General features: G+C 42.7%; 2 protein-coding genes across 3 annotated transcripts; one reads left to right on the top strand and one right to left on the bottom strand.

Annotated features, from left to right (window-relative positions):
- Window positions 1-521: 521 nt before the first annotated feature.
- On the bottom strand, window positions 522-5,752 carry radx (RPA1 related single stranded DNA binding protein). The gene is made up of 15 exons (XM_079171583.1): window positions 4,808-5,752; window positions 4,091-4,233; window positions 3,794-3,986; window positions 3,598-3,706; window positions 3,339-3,439; window positions 3,130-3,249; window positions 2,931-3,026; window positions 2,664-2,831; window positions 2,051-2,208; window positions 1,856-1,977; window positions 1,666-1,713; window positions 1,478-1,587; window positions 1,160-1,396; window positions 895-1,077; window positions 522-752 (listed from the first exon to the last, which is right to left on the bottom strand). The coding sequence occupies exons 1-15, from the start codon at window positions 5,394-5,396 to the stop codon at window positions 616-618; spliced, it is 2,514 nt and encodes an 837-aa protein (XP_079027709.1). The 5' UTR covers window positions 5,397-5,752; the 3' UTR covers window positions 522-615.
- On the top strand, window positions 5,265-25,410 carry LOC306704961 (scavenger receptor cysteine-rich type 1 protein M130-like). 2 transcript variants are annotated; one of them, XM_079171585.1, is made up of 14 exons: window positions 5,265-5,405; window positions 12,257-12,482; window positions 13,564-13,692; window positions 15,447-15,479; window positions 15,601-15,885; window positions 18,500-18,823; window positions 18,916-19,200; window positions 20,275-20,307; window positions 20,415-20,699; window positions 22,019-22,342; window positions 22,435-22,719; window positions 22,825-23,148; window positions 24,529-24,611; window positions 24,712-25,410. In XM_079171585.1, exons 3-14 carry the CDS (start codon window positions 13,650-13,652, stop codon window positions 24,826-24,828), a joined length of 2,421 nt encoding a protein of 806 aa, XP_079027711.1. In that variant the 5' UTR covers window positions 5,265-5,405; window positions 12,257-12,482; window positions 13,564-13,649; the 3' UTR covers window positions 24,829-25,410. The 2 variants fall into 2 exon arrangements, with proteins under 2 accessions (XP_079027711.1, XP_079027710.1); XM_079171584.1 differs by lacking the exon at window positions 5,265-5,405 and adding an exon at window positions 6,358-6,637.
- Window positions 25,411-25,822: the final 412 nt, after the last annotated feature.

The raw sequence follows: 25,822 nt of genomic DNA, 5'->3' as shown, positions 1-25,822 counted from the left end.
AATAAATATTTTTAAACATATGTATTGTTATTCTGAGCAAACTGTTTACGTAGAAAATGATTTATGTACTGGACTGTTTCTCAACTGTATGTTCTTATTGCAAAAAGCCTTTTTATCTTTATAGCGTTAATCTATGAAAAGGGTTTGGCAGCGGTACTTCTATACAATATTGTGCAACAAGATTTCAACACTTCTCTCACACAGCAGAGGGCCGCCCATATGAGCCACTGTCACACCTTCCTGTGATTTCATTTTCACACTGATTCATTTGATGTCAGTCATCCAAAAAAATTAAATAATCCATCGGCTTCTCAAAACAACAAGTCGATTTGCTGCTTCGAGGAGTTAAAACTTGCAGCGTGTCGTAAGCTGACACCTACTTTGTAGCCCAAGCAATCTGTCAGTCGCAGTAAACACTGCGGTCATAAAATGTGAAGTTTCATGTACTTCAACATTTTAATTGATTGCATTGACATCTTCCTTTTCTTCAAAAGCATCATTTATTGAATGATGTGACATTTACAGTACTTATGTAAACGGGTAATCGGTGTATTTACACAAAGGTTTTGGATCAAATTGACATTTCAATGACATGATTAATGTGTGCGGCTGATCTTAATTGAGAGAAACCTCTGGCACTCTGTACACCTTGTCGATCAGGACTTCCACCTCGTCTCCACCCAGACTGCAAAGGTCCAGGACGCACACCACGTGCGTGTCCTCCAGCTCGACGGCAGTCGCCAAGACCTCCCCTGCAAGACAAACACCTCGGCTGTCACGGTGATTTCTGAAAATGTGCTGCTGTGTATTAAGTGATAAAAAAAAAGACCTTCAGGTCAAGGCTGAACCGAACAGGGTTTCGGTCCTCTCCCTCTACCGGTGTGTGTTTGCTACCTGGCTCGGGAAGCGCTGATTCGCTGTTGGTGTCGGCGTCGCCGAGCGGACAGAGGAAGCCCGACGAGAGGCAGGACATCATGGTGTTGCCGTGGGGATCCTGAGGAAGACCGACAGCCCGGGGCTCGTCTGAGCTCACAACCGGCAAATATGCAGCATCCACGGCTATCTGCTTGTTTATGCCTGTCAGGAAAGTTCAAAGAAAGGGAGATTGGCAAACGGATTTTGATGTTTAAAACAGCAAAGATCAGATCAGAGTATTTACCTAATATTGTTACTTGGTAGTACCCCGGACACACCACAGGAGCAATGACGTCTGCGTTCTGCTCCGCCGTCCACCGCGCCGGTTGAAGGTTACTTTGCTGCAGGAGGACGTTCTTTTCGTCGAACGTGAACCTCCGAGACACGCTGTCCTGGTACAGACCACCTCGGACCAGATGTTCGGACACTTCTTGTCGTTGCTTCGGCCAACTGCTGCTCTCCCAAGATAGCACATCGGCGTCTGATGGACACAGAAGGTGTTAACGCGGTATCAGTTACATGTTAGGTACACCGCGGTGGAGCTCTGGCTCCTGTAACACACCTGGATTTTGATTTTGCAGCTGTTGGCGGCATTCTACATCCTGAGCTTCCTCAGATCCAGAGTCACTCTCTTCTTCCTCTTCTTCTTCTTCTTCTGTGTCTTTATGTCTCCTGTAGGAGCAGAAACAGATGAGCTCAGAACCCTTAAACTGGATTACTGACGACTACTACCAGCTGGATCTTCGGTACCTTTTCGCCGACGAGCTGGCACGATTCAAAGAGGACTGCGTGGCTTTTCTGGGGGGAAAAAAAGATAAAAAGTTGATATTTTACTTTTCATTTAGGGATTAGAAACTCTCCTTGATGCGTTTGCTCCTTCCTAGCCACAAAAAGTAAAATTATTGATTTACATATCTGTTGGTCAGGAGTCAAATCGTACCTCGTTTGAATTCTTCTTTTCCTTGTTGAGATTTTCTCAGGAGAGGCAGATGTTGAACTGGCCGCCAAAGTCTGCTCAGCTGTTGCGGGATGGTTGTGAGCATCAGTCGAAACATCTCGCACCTGCATGAAATCAGTGGCGTTATTTTTCAGGTCACTACTCTCGGAGAGAATGCTCTGAAATAACGTCCGTTACCTCTTTCTCTTGTGTTCCCCGAGACTCTGTGGTCTTTGTGTTTTTCATGTACCGCACTGCCGTGATCTGTCCTTGAAGGGCAACTTTCTTATGTTCCCTATATTGCAGAGTCTCCAACTCCTTCTTCAAGTCAGCCGCAGCAACCAGAGGAGCTTGAGCTGCAGACGGAGCAGAGAGGTGAGTAGGGTGCACTAGACTCCACAGTACAGAACAAACCAATGTCTATAAGTAAGTAGTCTATAAATGAATTAATAGTCGTCTTATGGACAGCTTGAAAGAATAGCTTTTACAACTTCAAATAAAGATGCAGAAAGAATTAACTCCCTGTAAGTAAGATGCAGAGCGCAGGTGCAAATGATTTATCTGGACTGTACAGTGGGCTGGCAAGAAGTGCAGGAAAACGCTGACCCAGATTCTATTTTATTCCTGCCTCCCACAAGAGAACACAGTGAATCACAGTATGGTTCAGCACTGAAGAGGAATTCATCATTTCATGCCCTGAAATTATACAAATATATATATATTCTGGGGCTAATTTGTGTATTCTGAGATAGAGGCCATGTTGTAAAAACATTTTCTTTTAATAAAACCATTCTATGTTAATTTTCCTCACTTGAGACGTCCGCCATTGACTGGGTGAATGTCCGAGGGGGCCGAGGGTAGCAGTAATGGCCGCCGACAGCAGTCTTCTGGAGGACGACGTTGTCCTTCAGAGTTTTGGTCCACTGGATGAAGCTTTTCACTCTGGGGTCGCTCACATACGGCTGACCTTTGTGGTACCCTGTCGTGGAGACGGATGACATAAGTGACCGCCGCCGTCACTCACCACACACACACGTGCGCGAGTTGTCAGGTACTTTATTGCTGCAGCTGTGCTCACCTGTGATGAACGTCTCGGTCTCGTTGCTGCTGGTGAGGTAGGGCAACGAGCCTTCCACCGGACAAACCCTCATCTGAGTGCACACCAGGTAGGTCACTGCGGCAAAGAAGACGATGCATCGAGAAGGGTTCATGGAAATGCAGAGAATGTGGAGTGCGGCAGCAGAGCTGTCGGATAGGAGCCGACACCGTTGACTTACTCGGGCATATACGACTGAAGACTTCCGGCCGGGAAGAGGAAAAAACCTCCAGGATAAAAGGACGCTCCGACGTTCCATCCACCGCGTGGATCCAGCGGTAAGTCCAGTATTTTTCTGGACCTAAAAGGTGAACATTAAAACATAAAAAAGAGAAATCAGCAGCTTTACTTTACTAATTACCAGTTTATAGATAGTGAAAATTTGTTTACCGTTGTTCCCTTTACACTTGACTCTTTCAACACGGCCAACAAACGTCACCAAACCGATGACATCACACGCAGAATTGTTGGAAAGGTTTTCTAACTCTGACCTGCAAGATACATTCATACCATGAAGCACTTTTCTTTTAAACAAAACTGTAATCGGTTTGTCTTTTGTGCATAAACCACAGCAGTAAATAATGGCACAGCGTGCATCATGTTAGATAATGATGAAATGTTGAACTATAGATCGATGCCTGTTCTTTACCTGGTGGTGAATTGGTAGGAAACATCGGGCAACCGCCACTGAGGCAGCACCATTTTTGGTGAGACCACGGTGATGACTGAAGTAGGGTTGCGAGGGTTCAGGCCGATTTCTAAGAAAAATACATATGGAGATATTACATTTATGCCTATGGTTCAGCCCTTTTAATTCAAAACCCCAAAAACCAATCTGTACATACCTACAGTGTCAAACATCGTCATTCGGTAGTGCTCCATTTGCGGGCGTGATCGCTTTAAATAGCTCTGCTTCAGGGAGTAGTTTTGGATGTACAACACGGTGCCGACGCTCAGCCTCTGGTAGAACTCTGGGCAGAGTTCGTTCCAGAGCACGAGGGACATTATCCCACTCTGGTCAGCCACTTCAAAGTAGGTCTGGAATGTGACAGAGAACGAGGTGACAAAACAAGTAAGACCACACTCTGATCTGATCACATCTCATTACCGCAGCTCCAAATTCTTAGGAAGTTCAAACTCGCCTGGTAGGAATAATCAATCTTGAGGCCAAACTTCCCATAATAGCGTAATCTAGATTTGTGTAGTATCTTCACGAGGAGAGGGAGAAGCTTCCGTGTCTTTCTAAAGCAGGCATCCAGACTACACAGCAGAGTAATCGTGGACACTGTTGAAAAAGAAGATATTGGGGACAACACATCGTCAGGATTTTCTGTGTAAGTTAATGGCCAAACGTCATGCAAAAATAAATCTTAAATACATTTTGTAAGGAGAAGCAATAGAGTGACTAATGTGCTAGCTTTAGCGCAAATATTCTAAACAACAAATAGTTTTTATGGCGTAAGACTACATCTAGTCTAGGAAACATTCTCAGTTTCAGCATGCACATTTGAGGATTTGCTGCCTTTCTTTGTTTTGAATCATTAGTTTGGTGTTTTGACTGTTGGTCAGAAAAAACAAACAGTTTGAGGACATCACTTTGTGTTCTCAGGAACTGTGACGAGCATTTCCACTAATTTGTTGTGTTGCCAGGAGATAAATAAATACAAATAGATTAACAAATTGATGACAATCAAAGTTGCAGCCATGCATCATATCCAACTTGTTCAATTCACAAAATTGTCTTGTGCATACAAAATATTGCCACAATAGGACACATTGGTTCTGACAAAGCATCAAATGTGAACGTGAGCCATGTGAACAGATCAGTGTGGGACAGACGGGTCATCGGAGTGTCTCACCGTCCAGCACCGTGACGGATGGGGGAGACCGGGAGGTCCAGGTGTCCCCCTCTGGGTCTTCGTTGTTCCACAGAGACAGGTAATGTTTGCGGCTCACCTGGAGAGGAACGTCGCTTTGCAGCAGCACGCTCCTCTCCATGCCGTGCTTGACCAACATGGGCAGTGAACCGACGTCCTTCACGCGGGCCAGGAGCGCGGACCTCTGCGCACCACACCGGAGCTTTTCGATGCACATGTAGCCGTGTCCCAGCCTCCTCTCGTTGTAAACGAAAGAGCACTGCGTGATGTCGATGTCGGCCCCAGTCCGCAGGGTGTTAGAGTGCACCAGGTGATTTAAACTCGGGTGGACGAAGCATTTGGCTCGCCAGACTCCGTCGGTGACCGTCACGTCGTAGCTGTAGCTGTCGAGCTGCCCGTCGGTTCGCTCGGATAAGTACCGCTGAAGTGCGATGACAGCGACAGGAGCCGCCTCGTCCTCGGTGTTTACTTTCAGACACTGTGTGGAGGATAACCGCTCCAACGTCCGCTGTAGGAAAGACGCTCCAGGAAGACCAGCGACCGTCGAAGAACAAGAAGAGATGTCCTCCATTGTGGACAGGTAGCGCTAAATCAAGTCATCAAGTTAGCTGTCAAGAGAACGAGGGTAGCTGCTGTCTCATGTGAGCTTGTTGGCTAACGTAAACTAGCTTATGTCCTACACGCGTTTAAACATACGCGGGTTAATTAGTGGTACCTGAGTGAATGTAGAGTAGACGTCTCTTACTGCAGTTACAGTCAATATCTGTCGGTCTCGGATAGCCGTTAGCTACTTGGCTAACGAAGTTACCGTTACTTCTGGCTTAACGGTACAAACAACGCGGGTGCTGTTTGATTGCGTAACTATTTGCCTCGAACAAAGCAAAAAGTGCGCAAAACGAAAGAAATGGTTACAATACTTTATTTACATGTCCGACGTTACCATGCAGAATTAGTTTAGCCTGAGCTAAATGCTAGCCGGCTAACGTAAACAGGAAGTGCATGACGTTATTTTTAAATTCCGCGCTGAGCTGACCTGACCTGACGTCATCTAGGCGACGAGTGAGTTGCTGGGCGACTGGATTGTTAGTTGTTTGCAGAACAATTTAGAGGTTAAACACCTTTTTAAAATTGATGTATTCAAGCTATATATTTGTCGGAGGGCCACAAACAATCCGTCAATGCTGTTTTGGGCTGCCAGTCGCTCATATATGATGCAAACAATGTCTTAGTAAAAAGTACAATATTTACCTCTGAGATGTAGTAAAGTACAATATTTACCTATTTAGCCATTAACCAGGTAACATTTTTAGAGGCTCCCTGTTTTTTCTTTTAAAGGTAAACAGGATTTATTTATTTCAAAACTGGACTTTTTTTCCATCACAGTGAAGCAGCTTTTTACTAACTATACTTTTTTAAAATTTAAAACACCTAATTATATTTCATTAGCTACTCCGTGTCAGCCCATTGATTCGTTAGATCAGTCACATGATGCTTTAGGCCCCTCCTCGTTAGTATAGTGGACAGTAGCTATGTCCCAATTCAGGGGCTGCATCCTTCGGAGGCTGCATTCGTAGACCGGTTACGTCACAGCGCGGCGACTAGGCTGTCCCAATTCGCATTTTTGTTGAAGACTCCTTCGAATGCAGCCGACGAATGCAGCCTTCAGACCCCAGATTTGAAGGATACATCTGACGTATCCTTCGCGGCCCAGCACATCCCGAGATGCATTGCGTGTCGGTGAAGATTTTATTTGAACAAACATGGCGGCGACCGATGCGAGAGCTGGAGAAGCGGCAGTATTCACTTTTAAATGTAAGTATTGGGTTTCAACTCACTCGAATGTCACCGATACTAATGTTGAAGCAAAATAAGAGATCGTATAACATCACATGTGTGTTAAAATGTTCCGTTAATTTACGTGACGTTGGTAACTGACAAGCTAACTAACGTTAGCCGCTGCGCTATTACCGGTGTTACGTGCCTACTGGTTTTTGAACCTACTGGTTTCCCTTCCGTGCGTGTGTTGTGTTCGCTTATAAGCAGCAGCTGTTTTCTGCCTCTGTCGCCTGATTCGTCACACATTCACAAACATATTGCTGGAGATCTATATACCACATCTTATATCAATTGCGGGGATTACGATTGTATAAGTGAGCACTACATCACAGCCACGTATGAAGAAATACATTGAAGAAAATATATGTATGGGAAGATCGCAACAACCTGGTTTCGAAACCTGTCCAGCAAAATAATAAAAATTCTGATGGCGGTCACGCTACGCACTCCGCCACCTCCACTTGTTTACTTCAAAGGTATTCATTTACTTATTCATTAAGTCATACCTTGTTAATACCCAGGAAACGTTTTGGTTTAAGGTGAACTGAAACAACTGGTTACCTGGGGGCGTATCTTCGAACACTTCCAAACCTTTTTATCAACGCTTTTTCGCGAGGCTTTGCCCAGACACCACCCACGCATTTTGACAAAATGCGCCCACTTACTGTCTAAAAGAAAAACTACTCGCGAGCCAGCAGAAAAAAGACTCGAGAGTGGGCAGAATAAAGTTTATGGATCTCATTTGCGCGCTGGGATTTTGACAGTGATTTGCCTTCATACGCGATACAGAGAGCAGAGGAGAATTGTAAACTCGCGTCCATGTAGAGACAGAAATGACATGCTGTCGTGTAGATACGATAAATAACATAAGACTGTTTAGTTTGTTTAATAAAATAACAAGGTGTAGACCTGTTATATAGGAAAGGAACCTTAAATGACTTCTGTTGTGATCTGGCGCTATATAGAAAATTAAATTAAACAAATTTAACTCGACCTTCAAGGACCTAATGAATCCTCGACCTAATACAATGGTAGGGGAAACACTGTATTTAATTTAACCCTCCTGTTGTGTTGCGGGTGAAATTGACGCGTTTCAAAGTTTGAAAATCTAGAAAAAATATTTTAAAGTACTTTGTCTGTATGAAACTTCTTCTGCTTGCCTTAATTAGTGTAATCAACGTGAAAAAAATTAAATAAAAAATATCATGTATTTGCAACCCCACCCTGCAGGTTTATATTACAGAGATGATGTTCGGGTCAATTTGACCCGGCAGTGAAAGTGGAGGCTGTAAGGGGTCAGAAGGGTCTAGTTTAGACCATTTCTTTCTTTGAAAATGTGAGACAAAGTATTTCTTACTCCTCCAAACATGTTTCACCCCATTTCACACACACACACAGAGGTGCGGTAGCGAGAAAGATACTATTTTGGCGGGAACCTTTTTTTTTCTCGTGGGAAAACTCCGCCTACACTTAGCAGGAGAGGGGAGAAACATAGGAAAGGGTTGCTTGGGAGTCCTACCAACATTACACTCTTCATTAAAACGAGTGAGTTATCCTCATTGAACTATGATCTATGGAGGGGTGAATAACTCCATTCCACTAAATACTGATTGAATTGTTAGTAATGGTGTTGGTGATGAGGTACAAACTATATTTATTAGGATCTTTTGGTTTGTGACAACTTTTGGATGATTAAACATGCACCGGGTCATATTGACCAGCGAACATCATGGCTGTACCTAAGAAACGAACATAACAGGAGGGTTCAATAAATGAATATCATCAGTTTTTCAATATCTTATTCTTTATTCCTGTCCTGCAGGTAGCTTTCCTTCTCCAACAGTTATTCATGTTCATATTTATTACATAAATAGATCAAAATGTTGAGAATAGGGGTAAAAATAAATCAGAGTGGCAGGTGTAACAGAGTTCATGATTCCACTCGCCATATTACTGTGAATTTAAGTTATTACTAATCAATACCATTTTCATATTATATTCTCCTATATTTATGTGAATGTCACTAACACTGTTTTATCATTAGTTTCCCACTGAGACTCGTTGTGTGTTACATGAGCGCCCCCTGCTGGGCCCCTGCACACTTGTCTCTGAGGGAGGTTGATCTGTAACGAGCTCCGTTGTAATATCTAAATATCTAAATAAGTTCATTTTTGTTCGTAGAATTGTGTTTTTCCTACAGGTTGTGTAACCCATGACGTATCCCATAGAGGTCAAGGAAAAGTGGTTAGGAAAGGACGTTAGGAGGTAATTGTTGTACTTCTCACCATGTCATGTATGTAGCGTGATGCATCTTAGTTGTTGGACTGTGGATCATCAATGTCCTCTCTGAGTTCATGAAGAAGACCCTGCTCATCTTCATCATGTTGGTCACCTGAATGCAAAAATTTGTCATAATTGAGGGCGTGGCCTGTTTGAGTGACAGGTGGATGTCATCGGGCCTCAGGTCGATGTTTTAAACCCTTGTTTTTATTCTTTAATCAGTTATTTACTGAATTAAATCATCATTTTTTCAATGAGAATGTAGTGTTTCCCATGTTGATAAGAGAAGAGTTTACTGTGTGATCCTGAAGAGGACTCTTGCATGTTTCGCTCTGTTTTAACGGCTGTATGACGAATTTCCCCGGGGTCCCTGAACGCACCATGTGTTTCCATGACGTGAGAGACAGTGAGTGTGATTAGAGTCACCTAATCCACCCGTTCTCTGTGTACACATCCTAAAAAGAGTAACCACGTTGTACTTTATGTTTCTCATTCATTTTATTGAAGTATAATAAAGTTTTTTCTCCAGTTAATCAGAATCTAGATAGTTGAGCGGTTATAATCGCTGCTGCACTCGAGAGAGGAGTGTTCAGCTTTACCTAGACTAACAGAGCAGTCTCCTAGAAGTAAAGTAACACAGTGGTGATGTAACAGTATAACATTATATGGTTAAAATAAAAAAGGTTGATACATTACAAATATTATGCTATATAAGTGTAATATATTGTGAGTAGTAGCAAAACCATGTTCAGTACAGTACAGCAGTATTGCATATTGTAATAATTAATTCTATAAATAGGCCTACATTAACTGTCTGTCTGAAATGTGCTGGTTATCACGTTTTAACATCATTTAAGTGGAGGATTCAAATAAGACCAGTGATTATTTATCTTTGTATTAATGTATTTGTATTTTTTTTTTAATTGTGCAAATAAAACTCAAAGTCTTTATATACTCAATATATCTCAATGTACAGATTTGTAAAACCGCTCCCTGTTTTTCTTTTAAAGGTAAACAAGATGTATTTATTTCACAACTGGACCTTTATCTTTTCATCACCGTGGAGCGTTTTACAAACTATACTTTTTTTTTATTTTTAACTCAAAACACATTTCACACCTACTTAATATTCTTTACCTACTCCGTATCTGCCCATTGATTCGACGGGGAGTAATATTTATTTTATTTTAGTTGTATTTTCATGTTTTTGAAGAGAGTAAAACAAAGATGTAAAAACGAGGTCTCTCTTAGTGAGAAAACAGCGCCGCCAAAATCCTGTTTGTGGACAAAAATATATGACACCCATAGTGATGAGAACTACCACAGAGAATGAATGGAGAACGTTTAAGAGTTCAGCTCTGCTGCTGAAACCGTGAGACGTTCATGACCGCATACTTCACCAACCGGTTCATTCAATTACATTTATTTTATTTAGCCCAAAATCACAAATTTGAGGTTTAATTACAGCTACTTTGTAATATTGAGACATGATATTGAATTAAATACAGATCGAATCTAGTACCATCAGATAGACATCTAGTGTAGAAACGTTTGCCTAATGTTGTACATTCTGGTAGTAGAAATGTAAAAGTTATTCGATAAAGGTCCGATTAAAAGAGGGTTATGCGGAAAGACTATTAAATGTTCTATTTTAGTGTTATAAGCCAGAACCAGGTGGAGGTTTAAAACAGTGAGTGGGTTTCTGTACACTCTGACAGAAGCCAATCAAATCTACTAATGAGATAAACACTAAGGCATCAGTATCAACATCCACATGAATATTAAAGTCACCTACAATAATGACTTCATCTCTTTTAAAGACTTGATGAGAACTCTGACCTGGGGCCCGGTACACTATAACTAATAGAACTGGCTGTATTGTTTCCCAGGTAGGGAGTGAAAGACTAAGAACCATGAGTTCTGATTTAGTTTAGGTTTAGGGTTAAATAATGGACTTGAGTAACTACTTAAATAGTAAAGACAAGAATTGAGGCGCTCAGGAGAAGAGTTTCTGAGGGGAGAGTAACTCTCTTTGGTCGTGGACTTCAGGCTTTGAACCTTTACAACCTTTTAATGTACAAATATATACATAAATATATATATAATACACACTAAAGGACAGAGAGGAAGCAGAACAGATCATAGGTCCTCTTTAATGCTTCAATCATTATAATACAATAAAATAATAATACTTTAACTGTAACAGAGTATTTCTACACTGTCGTATTAGTACTTTAACTGTAACAGAGTACTTCCACACTGTCGTATTAGTACTTTAACTGTAACAGAGTACTTCTACACTGTCACAGTCACAGTTCCACACAGACTGCAGTAGTTCTAGTAGTAGTAGTCAGTAGCTGTACCTGCTGATGTTAACACATCTATCAGAAATAAGAAGAAGACACTGACAGCATTCATCTGATAGGAACAGCTCAGCCCGTCATGGAAACACTCCTTTAATCTGCAATCAGTCAGCAGCTTCTTGTGAAATCAGATAGAATCAGTTTTACACAACCACAGTTCAGAAGCTGTGGTGAAGAACACATGTCCTCCTCTTCATCTGAGTAACAGCAGCTCAGAGTTACACTCACGCTGCCTCAGTAGAGAAATATACCAAAGTTGTCTACCAACACATGTTCCCTGTTCAACCTAAAGTGTGTTATTAGTGACTTTGGTGATGTTATGTAGAGTACACAGATTTAGAGAGTACAGCTTTGTGTTGTAAACAGTAACAACACTAGTATATCAAATGTCTTCTTCACTGTAACCTTTCTTCTAAAATGGAGCTGCATTTTAAAATCATTATGTTTATCATCAACAATATGATCTCAGCATCTTATTTGAAGTAGAATTGTTGCTTCCTGGATTAATATGTGTCCTCTACAGTGACGTTGCCTCCTGACTCATTATTTACTTCATGAACAAACAATATTTCATGTAAATCAGAGTCTGATGTTCCTCATTGAGAGATGAATGAACCAGGTTCCAGTTCCTCCTCCATGTTCACATCCTCGAGTCCATCAACCCTGCAGAACATCACAACATGTACACATGTGACTGTAGAGCAGGAGAAGAGGAAGTTATTACATATAATGAAATCTGTGTAAAACACATCTGAACACGAATGTTTCTTTACAACTCAAGATCAGAAGAACTAATGAAGAAATGACAATGATTGATTTTTCCTCCAAATGACTTCATTTCCAATAATAAATAATAAATACCATAAAACATGAACATGAGTAAATGCTGTCATACTGTACATAGAACATATTTTATCTACAATGGTGATGATGTGTGTTCCTCTCCATACAGGCGATCCGGAGCTTTGTCAGCTGCTTCTCTTGAGGACATGAGGGTCGTCATCCCGTCCTGTTGTATTTCACAAACATCTGGTCACAACGTGGCCTTCAGGCTGCTCCTGGTCTGAAGCGGGACACGTGGCGGCAACACTTCCTCCTCTGAGGGTCTCTCATGGGACCACAGGTCCTCGTCTTCAACTCCTCAACAAATGGAGTCGGGTCCTCAAACGCCTCCTTAAGTACGAGCCTCATCAGTTCATCCACGTACTCTGAATATGAAAACATTATTTAAATGATAGTTTTGTTGTTGTTAATTAAATACGCTTCCTTCCTTATTTAAATTGAAACTTTGTCATTTGTACTTGTTAAAATCCCACGTTCATTGTATTATGTTTGTTCTATTATTGTTGGCTCGTGCTCTTGGTGGTGGAATGCGTGGATCCGCTGCAGGTCTGCTGGATTGATTTGTTGCTTTGTTGTCATACAAATATATGCGACTGCTCTTGTGAGTTTGTCATTGTGTTACATTGATTTGGACTATATTGTCCGTTAATGACGCAGCGTCCCGTCATGCTCGTATTCATGTATCTGCACTCTGCATTTCGTGTTTTGTATGCTAGGTGTTGAACTTCATGTAACATTTTATTTCATTTGTCAAATGATGCAGTGTTATGTGAATATGCGGCTTTTACACGAAACAAATAATAACCCGTAGCTGTGACGTCATAATGAGGTTATTAGAAGTGTAGAACAGCACTGAAGGCCCAGGTATAAAATCCACGGCCCGCCACTGGCTCACAGAGATATTGATCTGTTGATTGAAGGTCAGATGGACCAATGGGTTCAGAGCCGAACACATCCTGCAGCTTCATGAAGGACTCATTACAACAAAATGACTACAGAGAGACATAATGCAACTACAGAGAGACTCAAACACCCATGAAAGTTAAAGAAAACCACAAACATGTGAAATAACTACAAGAAAATAAGAAACTACTATAATAAGACTCAAACAAACAGAAGATTTAAAACTATAAAGAGAATGAAACTCTTTCCTATATTTCTATTTATCTAGCTCTATAGATCTATAGTTCTATGGTTCTATACTTCCATGAGCCCACATGCTGTACAGGACAATAACTAAACAGATTGGTGTTAGACCAAAGTGAGAACAAGACACCAGAGTCAAGAAGTGTCTGATCCACTGGTCACACTGGAAACATGGTGGACAGAAGAAGCTGATCATGTGACAGAGACTCTTCTCTGTAAAACTAAAGACGGATAAGCCATCAGTAAAGCTCCACCTCTTCCTGTACGCAGACATACACTGAGGACAGCACACAGACACTCAGAGGGACAAAGAGACGGTTAGAGAGACGGACAGAGAGACGGTCTACCTGGACGTCATGGATCACCTGTTGATGCTGCTGCTGTTGCTGTGGAGCTCAGGTAGGACTCTGATTTAGAGAAGATGTGTTTTATTACAATATTACTGTTGTATCTTTAAATCAGAGAACACACATACACATACGCACATGCACACATACACATACGCACACACACATACGCAAGCACACATACCCACATACATACGCACACACGCAGACACACACACATACACACACACATACGCATGCACACGCACATACGGACATACACACATACATACATTCAAATACGCACACACGCATATTCGCAAACACGCACACATACACACATAAACACGCACACACATACGAACACACGTACGCACACACACATACGCACATACACACATACGCACACACACATACACACATACACACACATACGTGCACATACACACATACGCGCACACACACATATGCACACACACATACGCACACACAGTTACATACACAAGTACGCACAGATACACGTTTACACACATGCACACGTACACACACATACAGACATACACATGCATACGCACATGCACACACACGCACATTCGCAAACACACACACACGCAAACATACGCACACACACACATACAGACACGCACATACACACATACGCACACACACGTACGCACACACATACGTATAGACACACATACACACATGTATGCACATACACACACACAAATATGAATGTACATACACATACATACACACACATACAAACTCACATACACGTACGCACACACATATACGCACACACACACTTACATACACGCGTACATACACACGTACTTACGCACATACACACACCTACAGACATACACCTACAAACACACGCACACATACACATACATACGCAGTATGCGAGTGAGGTCGCAGTGTTGCGATCAAATAAAAAAGTTTCAAAATAAATGAATAATTCTTGGTGAATAATAATAATAAAGTGATTAATTATTGACTGCATGAACTGTACCAGCCTCCATGTTAAAATAAAAACTCCTCAAAAGTTTCTTCTTAGTTTATAAAATGTTATGTTTCCTCAACGAACACATTCAAGTTAAAATCCAACATGTCAATCAAATCATAAGTTATTGATTATGTTTGTAGTAAATGAATATTCATGCAGTCAATGTGTACTCAGTAATGATCTCTGTGTGCAGTGAGTTATGCTGTTGGTGGTCGAGTCCTCCATAGATTCAGACTCATGACTAATAGACAGGAAACGATGCAGCATCTGGTCAGTGAGGCTGTTTGTAGTCTGATATCAGCCTCACTGTTTCCTGTTCACTCTCCTACAGACGGATCAGAGCAGCATTGAGTTACTGCTAATGCTGACTCAGCATTTACTGCTGCTTCACATTAAAACACCTCAACAAGACTATCACAATGGGGGCTTTTATTGTGAAGCACTCACAGGAAACACAATGTGTTCATCACTGAGCACTGAGAGAGCATCATGACTTGCTGCCTCTGATTGGCTGAACCATTTTAAACCCTTTTCTTTGCTGCCTGATAATAATCAATATAATATGTTGTTATTGTGTCTTCTTAACTTTGGACATTTCTCTGTTTTTAGCCCCTCCCCTCACGATGCTCTGCCTTCTGAGGGAAGCCCTTGTTAATAACAATTTAAATTAAAAAAATAATACATTTCTTGTTTTTAAAGCAGGTTCAACTGTCTGAATATTAATGTAACAACATCACAATAAGTTTTTGGTGTAAATTGCAAATACATTTCTATTATATTTACTTAAAACAACAAATATGTGTCTATTTCTCCAGGACTCCAGGCTGAAGGAAATCACACATCAACAGGTAAACAGAGAAAGAAAAGAGAAATAAAGAACCAGTGAAGCAGAACCAGCATTCATGTGTTAGTTTATATTTTATTAATTAAATTCATTTCTTTACTGACGACTCTCTTGTTTCTGTTCAGAAGCTGTCAGGTTGGTGGGAGGAGACAGTCGCTGTGCAGGAACACTGGAGATGAAACATGAAGGAGACTGGAGACCAGTATATGGCTATGACTGGAGCCTGAAGACAGCAGCTGTTGTCTGTAGAGATCTGGACTGTGGCTCTGCTGTTTCTATCAGAGAGAGAGAGGAGTCCTCAGAGAGATCTATGTGGAGGATCAACTCTGACTGTGTTCAGTCTGGATCTGCTCTGAAGGATTGTGTAACATCAGATTCCTCTTCCTCCATCCTGGATCTCACCTGCTCAGGTAAGTATCAGTGACATCATCAGTGACCTCATCAGTGACATCATCTCTGACAGTAATGTCTGCAGGTGGACACACACATGCAGCAGCTAGAATGGCAGCAGACTTGTCTGATGAGCTGCTGCCTCAGTAGATCAGGTGCTGAATGCACCAAGATATCTTTATATGTGAAACCTCCATGTCTGCTGCTTCAGGAGTCCTCTTGGCCGACCAGCAACCAGCCTGAAAGGACTCCTCCTTCAGCTCCACAGCTTTCTTATTCACTGGTTCACACCAGCAGCTTCTTTGGTTTCCACCATAACAGGAACCAATGACCTGCTGGACACAACTTAGAGCAGCTCAGCTCAGCCGAGGACTCGTCAGTATCTCCACACCGTCCACAGCAAAGCATTCATGATGGTTTGAGTATGAAGCACCAGAGCCACATTCTATAATCTAAACATGTTGTGACATATGTAATATATATTATTCTTCACTTCAGCACTTTTAGCGCCCAAAAGTGAACCAGGATGTTATTATACCATCAACAAACCATTAAAGCTTTTTAACTATCACCATTCACCTGCTTCACCATCACAGGATTCATAAACAGATAGAAAACATTTACGGACAATTGATCATAAACCAACAACGATATTATACAACAAAGGGTTAAACTATCGCCGTATGTATATGGCTTCAGATCCCCGTGATGCTACGCTAACGCTCCATCTGCACTCAGCTACAAAGTCTCTGTTGGTGCAAAGTTCAGCTCTCTTACCGGTGTTACACCCCTACTGGTTTTCAGACCTACTGGTTTTCAGACCTACTGGTTTTCAGACCTACTGGTTTTCAGACCTACTGGTTTTCAGACCTTCTGGTTTTCAGATCTACTGGTTTTCAGACCTACTGGTTTCCAGATAACTCTGTTCGACCCCACCGCTGTGCGATTGCGCACGGTGACCGGAGAGCTGGCACCCATGAGAGGCATATGTCTGTTGACTATATCTGTGGGGGGGATGACTGTACGGTACCGGGTGTGGATAGCTTCAGTGCAGGATTCATGTATTCTGGGTTTGGACTTTTTGAAGGCCACAGGCTGCCAGCTGGACCTGCAACGAGGCACAGTGAGGTTCCAAGGGGGGCCTGCTATCTCTATGACCACCACCCATATCCCTGCTGCGCCTCCTCCCAGACCTCTCACACCATCCGCAAGTGCGGTAGAGACGGTATCTGGCAACCTTCCACCCATCGCCTGCCTCCCAGAGGAACCCACCCGGGGTGCCTCTTCCCCATCTGACCCCACCATGGCCTACGCAACCCCAACCCCGCCTGGGTTGTACCAGGAGGAGGAGGAGGGGACTCTGGTTGCGGTAATGGAGGTGTGGAGCAAGAACTGTGGCGGCCTACATCCTCAGCAGCAGGAACAGCTGTGGCAGCTTCTGCGAGAGTTTCAAGGCAGTCAAGAGAGTTTCAAGGCCTGTAAATGGAGTAACCAAGAAGGATTCCTACCCAATACCCCGCATTGACGAGTCTCTGGACCTGGTCTCTGGGTTCTCCTCCTTGGACCTCCGCAGTGGGTATTACCAGGTGCCACTTGCCCCCGAAGCCCGCCCCAAAAAGCTTTCTGCACCGGACGGGGACTGTGGCAGTTCAAAGTCCTGAGTTTTGGACTTTGTAATGCCCCTGCCACCTTCGCGAGGTTGATGGACAAGGTGTTGGAAGGGGTCCCCCGTCAGCAGTGCCTGGTTTACCTGGACGACATCCTGGTTCATGGTAACACATTCGAGCACGCACTGGCATCGCTACGGGTGGTGCTGGGAAAGATCAGAGCAGCAGGCCTGAAGCTGCACCCGGATAAGTGCCACTTCATGCAGAGAGAGGTATCTTTTTTGGGACACAGTGTGGGGGGTGAAGGCATCGGCACCATGCGGGAAAAGGTGCAGGCAGTCGCCGACTGGCCCATTCCCACCAACCAAAAACAGGTGAAGAGTTTTTTGGGCCTGGCCTCGTACTACAAGAGGTTTGTACGAGGGTTTGCTTGCACTGCTGCACCCCTGTTTCAGCTGCTGCAGAATAAATGTTAAATATTTAACTGCAAAGTAGTAATGGGTGTTTGATACCTTGATGTTTTTGCATTAAATCATTCTGGGATGTTTGCTGACATTGATTGGATGGCCCTACAACATGTTCCACCAGCCGCCACTGTGTTTAACGTCACATTGCAATGACTTGTGGGTAATCCCCTGAGGCAAAGTCTGCATCTAATGCTGACTTACAGAACGGGTTCATAAAGGACTCAAAGTGTCTGAGAGACTCAAACACTGGATGGTTGACAGTGGGACAGAACTAAACCCTCAGGGACTTCACAGAGCCTCAGTGTGTGAGTCCGTGAGGGTGGAGGTTGGGATTGGGCCTCTGCTGGTCTACAGTTCCAGGCAGATTGGTTCCGCCCTGTTTCTTTTCTGAATACTCAGATTGTCAGTATATGAATTACTTTACTGCTTTACATGTGATTTTATTTACTAATAATATTTTTCAGTCCTTTATATTGCTTCTATTTACATAAAAGAAACATCGTGTTTGACTTGACACTGTGTTTTCTCTCTCTCTCTTTCATCTTCTATCATCTCTGCAGACTCTGTCAGGCTGGTGGACGGGACTAGTCTGTGCTCAGGCAGACTGGAGGTGAAGTCTAACCAGTCTAACCAGTCTAACCAGTGGTGGTCCTCAGTGTGTGAAGGGGACTTTGACCAGCAGGATGCAGAGGTGGTCTGTAGGGAGCTTGGCTGTGGGGCTCCTTCAGTCCTCCAGGGGGCGCTCTATGGAGAAGTGGAGGCTCCAATGTGGACCAAAGAGTTCCAGTGTGGAGGCCATGAGTCTGCTCTCCTGGACTGTAGAAGCTCAGCCTCAGATAGAAACACCTGCTCACCTGGTAAAGCTGTTGGACTCACCTGCTCAGGTAGAAGAGGAGCTGCAGCTTTGATCTGGTTCATTTCTGTTCTACTGAAACTCACTTTGTTCTTTACTGACGACTCTTTTGTTTCTGTTCAGAGCCTGTCAGGTTGGTGGGAGGAGACAGTCGCTGTGCAGGAACACTGGAGATGAAACTTGAAGGAGACTGGAGACCAGTGGGTGACTCTTACTGGACCCTGAAGACAGCAGCTGTTGCCTGTAGAGATCTGGACTGTGGCTCTGCTGTTTCTATCAGAGAGAGAGAGGAGTCCTCAGAGAGATCTGTGTGGTGGATCTACCCTCAATGTGTTCACTCTGGATCTGCTCTGAGAGAGTGTTTCATACCAGATTCCGTTATCTACATCGTGGATCTCACCTGCTCAGGTAAGCCCATCATCGTTTCCTGTCTATTAGTCATGAGTCTGAATCTATGGAGGACTCCTCCACCAACAGCATAACACACTGCAAACAGAGATCATTACTGAGTACACATTGACTGCATGAATATTCATTTACTACAAACATAATCAATAACTTATGATTTGATTGACATGTTGGATTTTAACTTGAATATGTTCATTGAGAAAACATCACGTTTTATAAACTAAGAGGAAACTTTTGAGGAGTTTTTATTTTAACATGGAGGCTGGTACAGTTCATGCAGTCAATAATTAATCACTTTATTATTATTATTCACCAAGAATTATTCATTTATTTTGAAACTTTTTTATTTTATCGCAACAATACGACCTCACTCCATTGTCTTCATGTTCTGTGTGTGTGTGTGTGTGTGTGTGTGTGTCTATGGAGGTTTGGAGCTTCCAGAAACAAGCCCACCTCTCTACACTTCAGGATGTCGTTGTCCTGGATAACTTTACAGTTCAGTCCAGTGGAAACCCACTGACTGTCACTGTGACAGAGGAAGGAACATACTGGAGACATTGCTGTCAGAGATGATGTCACTGATGATGTCACTGATGCAGCATGTGATCAGTAAGGCTGTTTGTAGTCTGATGTCAGCCTCACTGGTTCCTGTTCACTCTCCTACAGACGGATCAGAGCAGCATTGAGTTACTGCTAATGCTGACTCAGCATTTACTGCTGCTTCACATTAAAACACCTCAACAAGACAATCACAATGGGGGCTTTTATTGTGAAGCTCTCACAGGAAACACAATGTGTTCCTCACTGAGTACTGACTAATATGTTGTTATTGTGTCTTCTTAACTTTGGACATTTCTCTGTTTTTAGCCCCTCCCCTCACGATGCTCTGCCTTCTGAGGGAAGCCCTTGTTAATAATAATTTAAATTTAAAAAATAATAAATTTCTTGTTTTTTAAAGCAGGTTCAACTGTCTGAATATTAATGTAACAACATCACAATATGTTTTTGGTGTAAATTGCAAATACATTTCTATTATATTTACTTAAATCAACAAATATGTGTCTATTTCTCCAGGACTCCAGGCTGAAGGAAATCACATATCAACAGGTAAACAGAGAAAGAAAATAGAAATAAAGAACCAGCATTCATGTGTTAGTTTATATTTTATTAATTAAATTCATTTCTTTACTGACGACTCTCTTGTTTCTGTTCAGAAGCTGTCAGGTTGGTGGGAGGAGACAGTCGCTGTGCAGGAACACTGGAGGTGAAACATGAAGGAGACTGGAGACCAGCAGCTGACTCTCACTGGAGCCTGAAGAAAGCAGCTGTTGTCTGTAGAGATCTGGACTGTGGCTCTGCTGTTTCTATCAGAGAGAGAGAGGAGTCCTCAGAGAGATCTATGTGGTGGATCGACTCTGACTGTGTTCAGTCTGGATCTGCTCTGAAGGATTGTGTAATGTCATATTCTTCTTCCTACATCATGGATCTCACCTGCTCAGGTAAGCCCATCAGTGACATCATCTATGTGCCAATCTACTTCATGTTCTGGTCCAGTCCCTCCTCCACTACATCCTGGGAGTCTCTAAAACACTCTCTGAGGTGCTCTGTCCCTTCATGAGCCTTCACCTGTCTCTTCCTTATCCGGTGTACCGTTAGATTCTCATTGTCTGCTTTCAAACGTGACTTGTTGGCATGTTGAACTCTACTGGCTCAGCACCTGGTGCTGCTGAAATGGAGACATGTTTCTTCATCAACTTCAAGGCATCTTCTGAGGTGTGGATACTTGTGTTCATCAGTACGTCCCATAACTCTTCATTCATGCAGGTGTTTCCCTTGATTTGATCTCAGTGTGAATGTGCAGTGAGAGAATCTCTTCCTCAGCAGCAAAGCTGTCCAGGTGGAACACTGACACTATTTAGCTCTCAGTAAAGCTCTTCTGATGTTCTCATGTTGCTCCTCATAGAAGTCAAGCTGCACAATGTCACAGCGTTAAAGCCTACTTGACAGCAGTTGTGTCTTTTAAACGTGTTTCCTTCACTGATCCTGTTGATGACATGTTCTTCATAGTCCTGCAGCTCTAAACCAGCTTCGTTGACCAGTAAAGGGAGATCTGTCACACACTGAATCCAGGAGCCACTGGTAGTCCTCTAGCTGTGCATCTTCTGCATGTAATGAAAGATTCACAAAGTCTCACTGAATGTCAACACCAATGTTCCTCTGCTCAGCCATCTTATATCAGTGTGCAGCAGCAGGTCTCTGTGTTCAGAGCCCTTCTCCTCAAAGTGAGTCCACAATACTGTTCTCTGTAGAGTCCTGGTCCCAACACAACTGACAGTCTTCAAGGCAACACCCCTCCCTTCTTTCATGTTGAACATCTTCCACCACAACGCTTGCTGGTGAATTCTACATGATGATGAAGGAAGTAGAGGAACATTCTCTGTGTTAGCACAACATGATGAACCCAGTAGCACTGATGCGTCTCTGAGCTTCTGTGCACCGTTTCATAATGCAGCTCCAAAGTGCTCTACTTTGGAAAGACCACGCTCACATCGCAGACAAGACAGACACTGTTTGAATTTTAGTGAACTAAAAAAGAATCCTCCCCCAGTCTGACTAAATATGTTAAGTTTATGATCTTTTGATATTTGTGTTTTGAAAGAACTTAGCTAGCTGGTTATTGATTATTGTTATTATTGTAAATATTATTGACTTATTGTATTATTCAATTTAATCTCTGAATTATTGTTTCATGACATCTTGTTATTTAGTGTCTGCTGTGTTTTCTCTCTCTCTCTTTCATCTTCTATCATCTCTCCAGACTCTGTCAGGCTGGTGGATGGGACTAGTCTGTGCTCAGGCAGACTGGAGGTGAAGTCTAACCAGACTAACCAGTCTAACCAGTGGTGGTCCTCAGTGTGTGAAGAGGACTTTGACCAGCAGGATGCAGAGGTGGTCTGTAGGGAGCTTGGCTGTGGGGCTCCTTCAGTCCTCCAGGGGGCGCTCTATGGAGAAGTGGAGGCTCCAATGTGGACCAAAGAGTTCCAGTGTGGAGGCCATGAGTCTGCTCTCCTGGACTGTAGAAGCTCAGGCTCAGATAGAAACACCTGCTCACCTGGCAAAGCTGTTGGACTCACCTGCTCAGGTAGAAGAGGAGCTGCAGCTTTGATCTGGTTCATTTCTGTTCTACTGAAACTCACTTTGTTCTTTACTGACGACTCTCTTGTTTCTGTTCAGAACCTGTCAGGTTGGTGGGAGGAGACAGTCGCTGTGCAGGAACACTGGAGATGAAACATCAAGGAGACTGGAGACCAGTATATGACTCTGACTGGATCCTGAAGACAGCAGCTGTTGCCTGTAGAGATCTGGACTGTGGCTCTGCTGTTTCTATCAGATGGAGAGAGGAGTCCTCAAAGAGATCTGTGTGGGGGATCTACTCTCACTGTGTTCAGTCTGGATCTGCTCTGAGAGATTGTTTAATACCAGATTCCTCTTCCTCCATCCTGGATCTCATCTGCTCAGGTAAGTCCATCAGTGACATCATCTATGACATCACGTCATTATTCAGGGTCCATCTTGTTCAATGGAGGGTAAACATGAACTTTCATCATCTCTCTGTGTTTACAGAGCTGCTGCTTCAGCCAATCATCTCTGTGTCCTCCTCAATGTACGGGGTCTCCGAGGCCCAGCAGCAGGGGGCTCCGGTGCTCAGGCGCTCCACCTTCACCATCTGCTGCTCCATCCAGCCACAGTACCCAGGAGGCTCCTTCCAGCTCACCTTCACCTCCTCAGCACACAACTACACCCAGCCAGCTGTCAATCACTCTTCCCACTTCCTGTTTCCTGCTGCAGAGTCCGCCCACCAAGGAAGCTACAGCTGTGTTTATCAGCTCTATGTTTTTAATCATACCTTCTCCTCTGAGAGCCGTCGGCTCTCCATCACTGTCTTAGGTAAGCTGACTGTTTACATGCAGGTTTGAAGATGATTGGTCCAAACTGACTGAAGATGATCAGCTGACCACAGAGTCCATGTTGTTGTTTCTGGAATGACTCTGTGACTCCTGTCATTGTGTTACACATGTCATAGAGTAACCAAACCTAAAAACAGTCTATCAAAGGCAACAGCTAACAATCTACTGTAGCACAGAGCAGGTCTGGTTACCAGGATAACTCTGGTTCTCTGAGAACTGAAGCACCTTCTGACGTGACCAATCACAAAGCTCCACTGCCACCACATCATTCATAACACCTCTTAGCCCCCAACTCACCATTTTCAAGTGTAGTTCCTCCACCAATCAGAAGCAAGAAGGGCGGTGTGCTCCGATCCCTCACTCAAGAGAACCAGGGTTATCCTGGAGACCAAACGGTGAGACAGCCGTTAACGATGGCGATTACGCTTTCAATTGACTCTTCACTAAGTCCCGCCCCTCTAGCGCTGACTGGCCAATCACAGCGTAGCACGGTCCAGCTCTGACCCGGAGCTCTGGTGATGAAAACAGGACGTAGGTGATGACATCATTGTAACATGAAACCAAAAGTAACCAGATCAAATGTAACAATGTAACAAAAACACAAAGCTTCGTTCTGACTGGCTCTAAAACTGAACATTTACCGCTGAAGACTTTAAACTCTGTCTGAAAAGTGACACCGTCTGTCTTTAGACCCTCGAGTTCATGGAAACAGTTTTTAACTGAAGTCACTTGTTGCTTCCTGTTTCTACCATCATGTTTGTCTCTTTTAACCACGAACACGATTGTTCCAGGCAGCGACATCTGCTACTGAACAGAGAAGTCAGAGCTTCATGTGTTAAAGCTGCCTTCTCTCTACTGTCCACCAGGGGGCGACTCCTCTCGTTGTATAGAAGTCTATGAGAAAATGACTCTACTTCTCTCTTGATTTACTACCTCAGTAAACATTGTAAACATGAGTTTATGGTCTCAATCTCTAGTTTCAAGTCTTCTTCAATACAGCATGATGTTCATTTCGTAAATGATGGTCCATTTAGAGTCAAACAGACCATAAAGCAGGGTATGCTTTAGGGGCGGGGCTACACAGTGATTGACAGGTCTCTACGTCACTCCTCAGTCCAGATATGGTCACTTCCTGTTCACTGGTTGTAAATAAAACAAGATGGCGACGGCCACAGTCCAGAAACCAATGAGTGACGTCTTGACGACTCCGTCCACTTCTTCTATAACGTCTGTGGTTCAAACAGTGAACAGGAAGTAAACATGAAGAGTAATACGTGTCAGTGATTGTAGATTTCAGAGTCAATGGGAGCTGTTGGACTCATGATGTCGTGTGATGATGACTGTCCATGTGTTTGTTCAGATCCAACACCTCTGATCATCAAAGCGGTCGTCCTGCCGCTGACTCTGCTGTTGGTGACCATTGCCCTTTACGTCTACTGTAAGGTACGGACACACGTCTGTTGTTTAGACCAGCCACTGACATGAAGCTCTCGCTCTGTGTTCAGTGAACTGAAGACAGGACTGCGCTGTCATGTCTCTGCAGGAAAACAGGGGGCGGATGCCGTGCAGACAGAAGAACACTGAGCTGGTTCATTATAACCTGGGTGTTCCTGCAGCTGAAGAAGAAGAAGAAGAAGAAGGAGCTCAGGGAGCAGAGTAGCTCCTCCAAGGAGCTCAACTCACATCCAGATGATTTCTAGAGATTTCTAGACTTGAGATCAGGTTTACCAGAGTCCAAGCAGGAACCAAAGACTATGAGGAACAATGTTAATGTGAGGTATTAGAATAAACATGAAACATTGACTTCTATCTTCTACATTCTGTAGAACGAGACTCAATGTTGACAATCTGTTGCTGTTTGTCCTTTAAAACATATAATGAGCTTCATGACTTCACTTTAGCGCTCCTTGTGGTTCACATGACTCTTTTATTGTAGTGAGCAACATTTATCTAAAAGATAATCAGAATAATACAAATATGAACAACGTCCCGCTGTGATCGGCCCCTAAAACTCATTTATTTCAGATTCAGAGGTTTTTACTATTTTGCTCATTGTTGTTCTTAATCATTGTAGTTCATTTTGTAATTAAGGATTTTGCTTGTTTTTTATAATTAGTGTTTTACTTAAATCATTTGCATTTTGCTTTGTTTTGTAATGAAGGATTTTACTTATTTCATTAGAATGTCGCATATTGATGTACTTCATTAATGTTTCAATCAAGGTATTTACATTTTGTCATAGTTACGGATTTTTCTGATTTCATAAACATTTTACAAATTGTTGTACTTCATAAATTGACTTAGTTTTGTAATTAAGGAATAAAAACAAATTTAATAAAGAATTTTGCTTAAATCATGAGCATTTCACTTTATTTTGTAATTAACGAAATTTCCTTTTTCATTAAGATTTTACAACATGTAATTAAGGATTTTGATTATTTTCACAACTAAAGATTATTCTTATTAATAATTGTGTTTTTCTTATTTTATAAGTGTTCTTAGTTTTCTAAATGAGGGTTTTTTAATTATTTTATAAAGATAAGGATTTTTCTCATTTCATAAGAACTTTTCTTATTCCTGTATTTAAGTATTTTAATTACTTTTGTGTTAAATGAATTTAATACAAAACCTCCTAACTAATCAAACAATCTGAA

Source organism: Pholis gunnellus, assembly GCF_910591455.1.
Source record: "Pholis gunnellus genome assembly, chromosome: 13".
Classification (NCBI taxonomy): domain Eukaryota; kingdom Metazoa; phylum Chordata; class Actinopteri; order Perciformes; family Pholidae; genus Pholis; species Pholis gunnellus.
The sequence above is the reverse complement of the archived record's forward strand: the minus strand, read 5'-3'. Positions and strand labels throughout refer to the sequence as shown.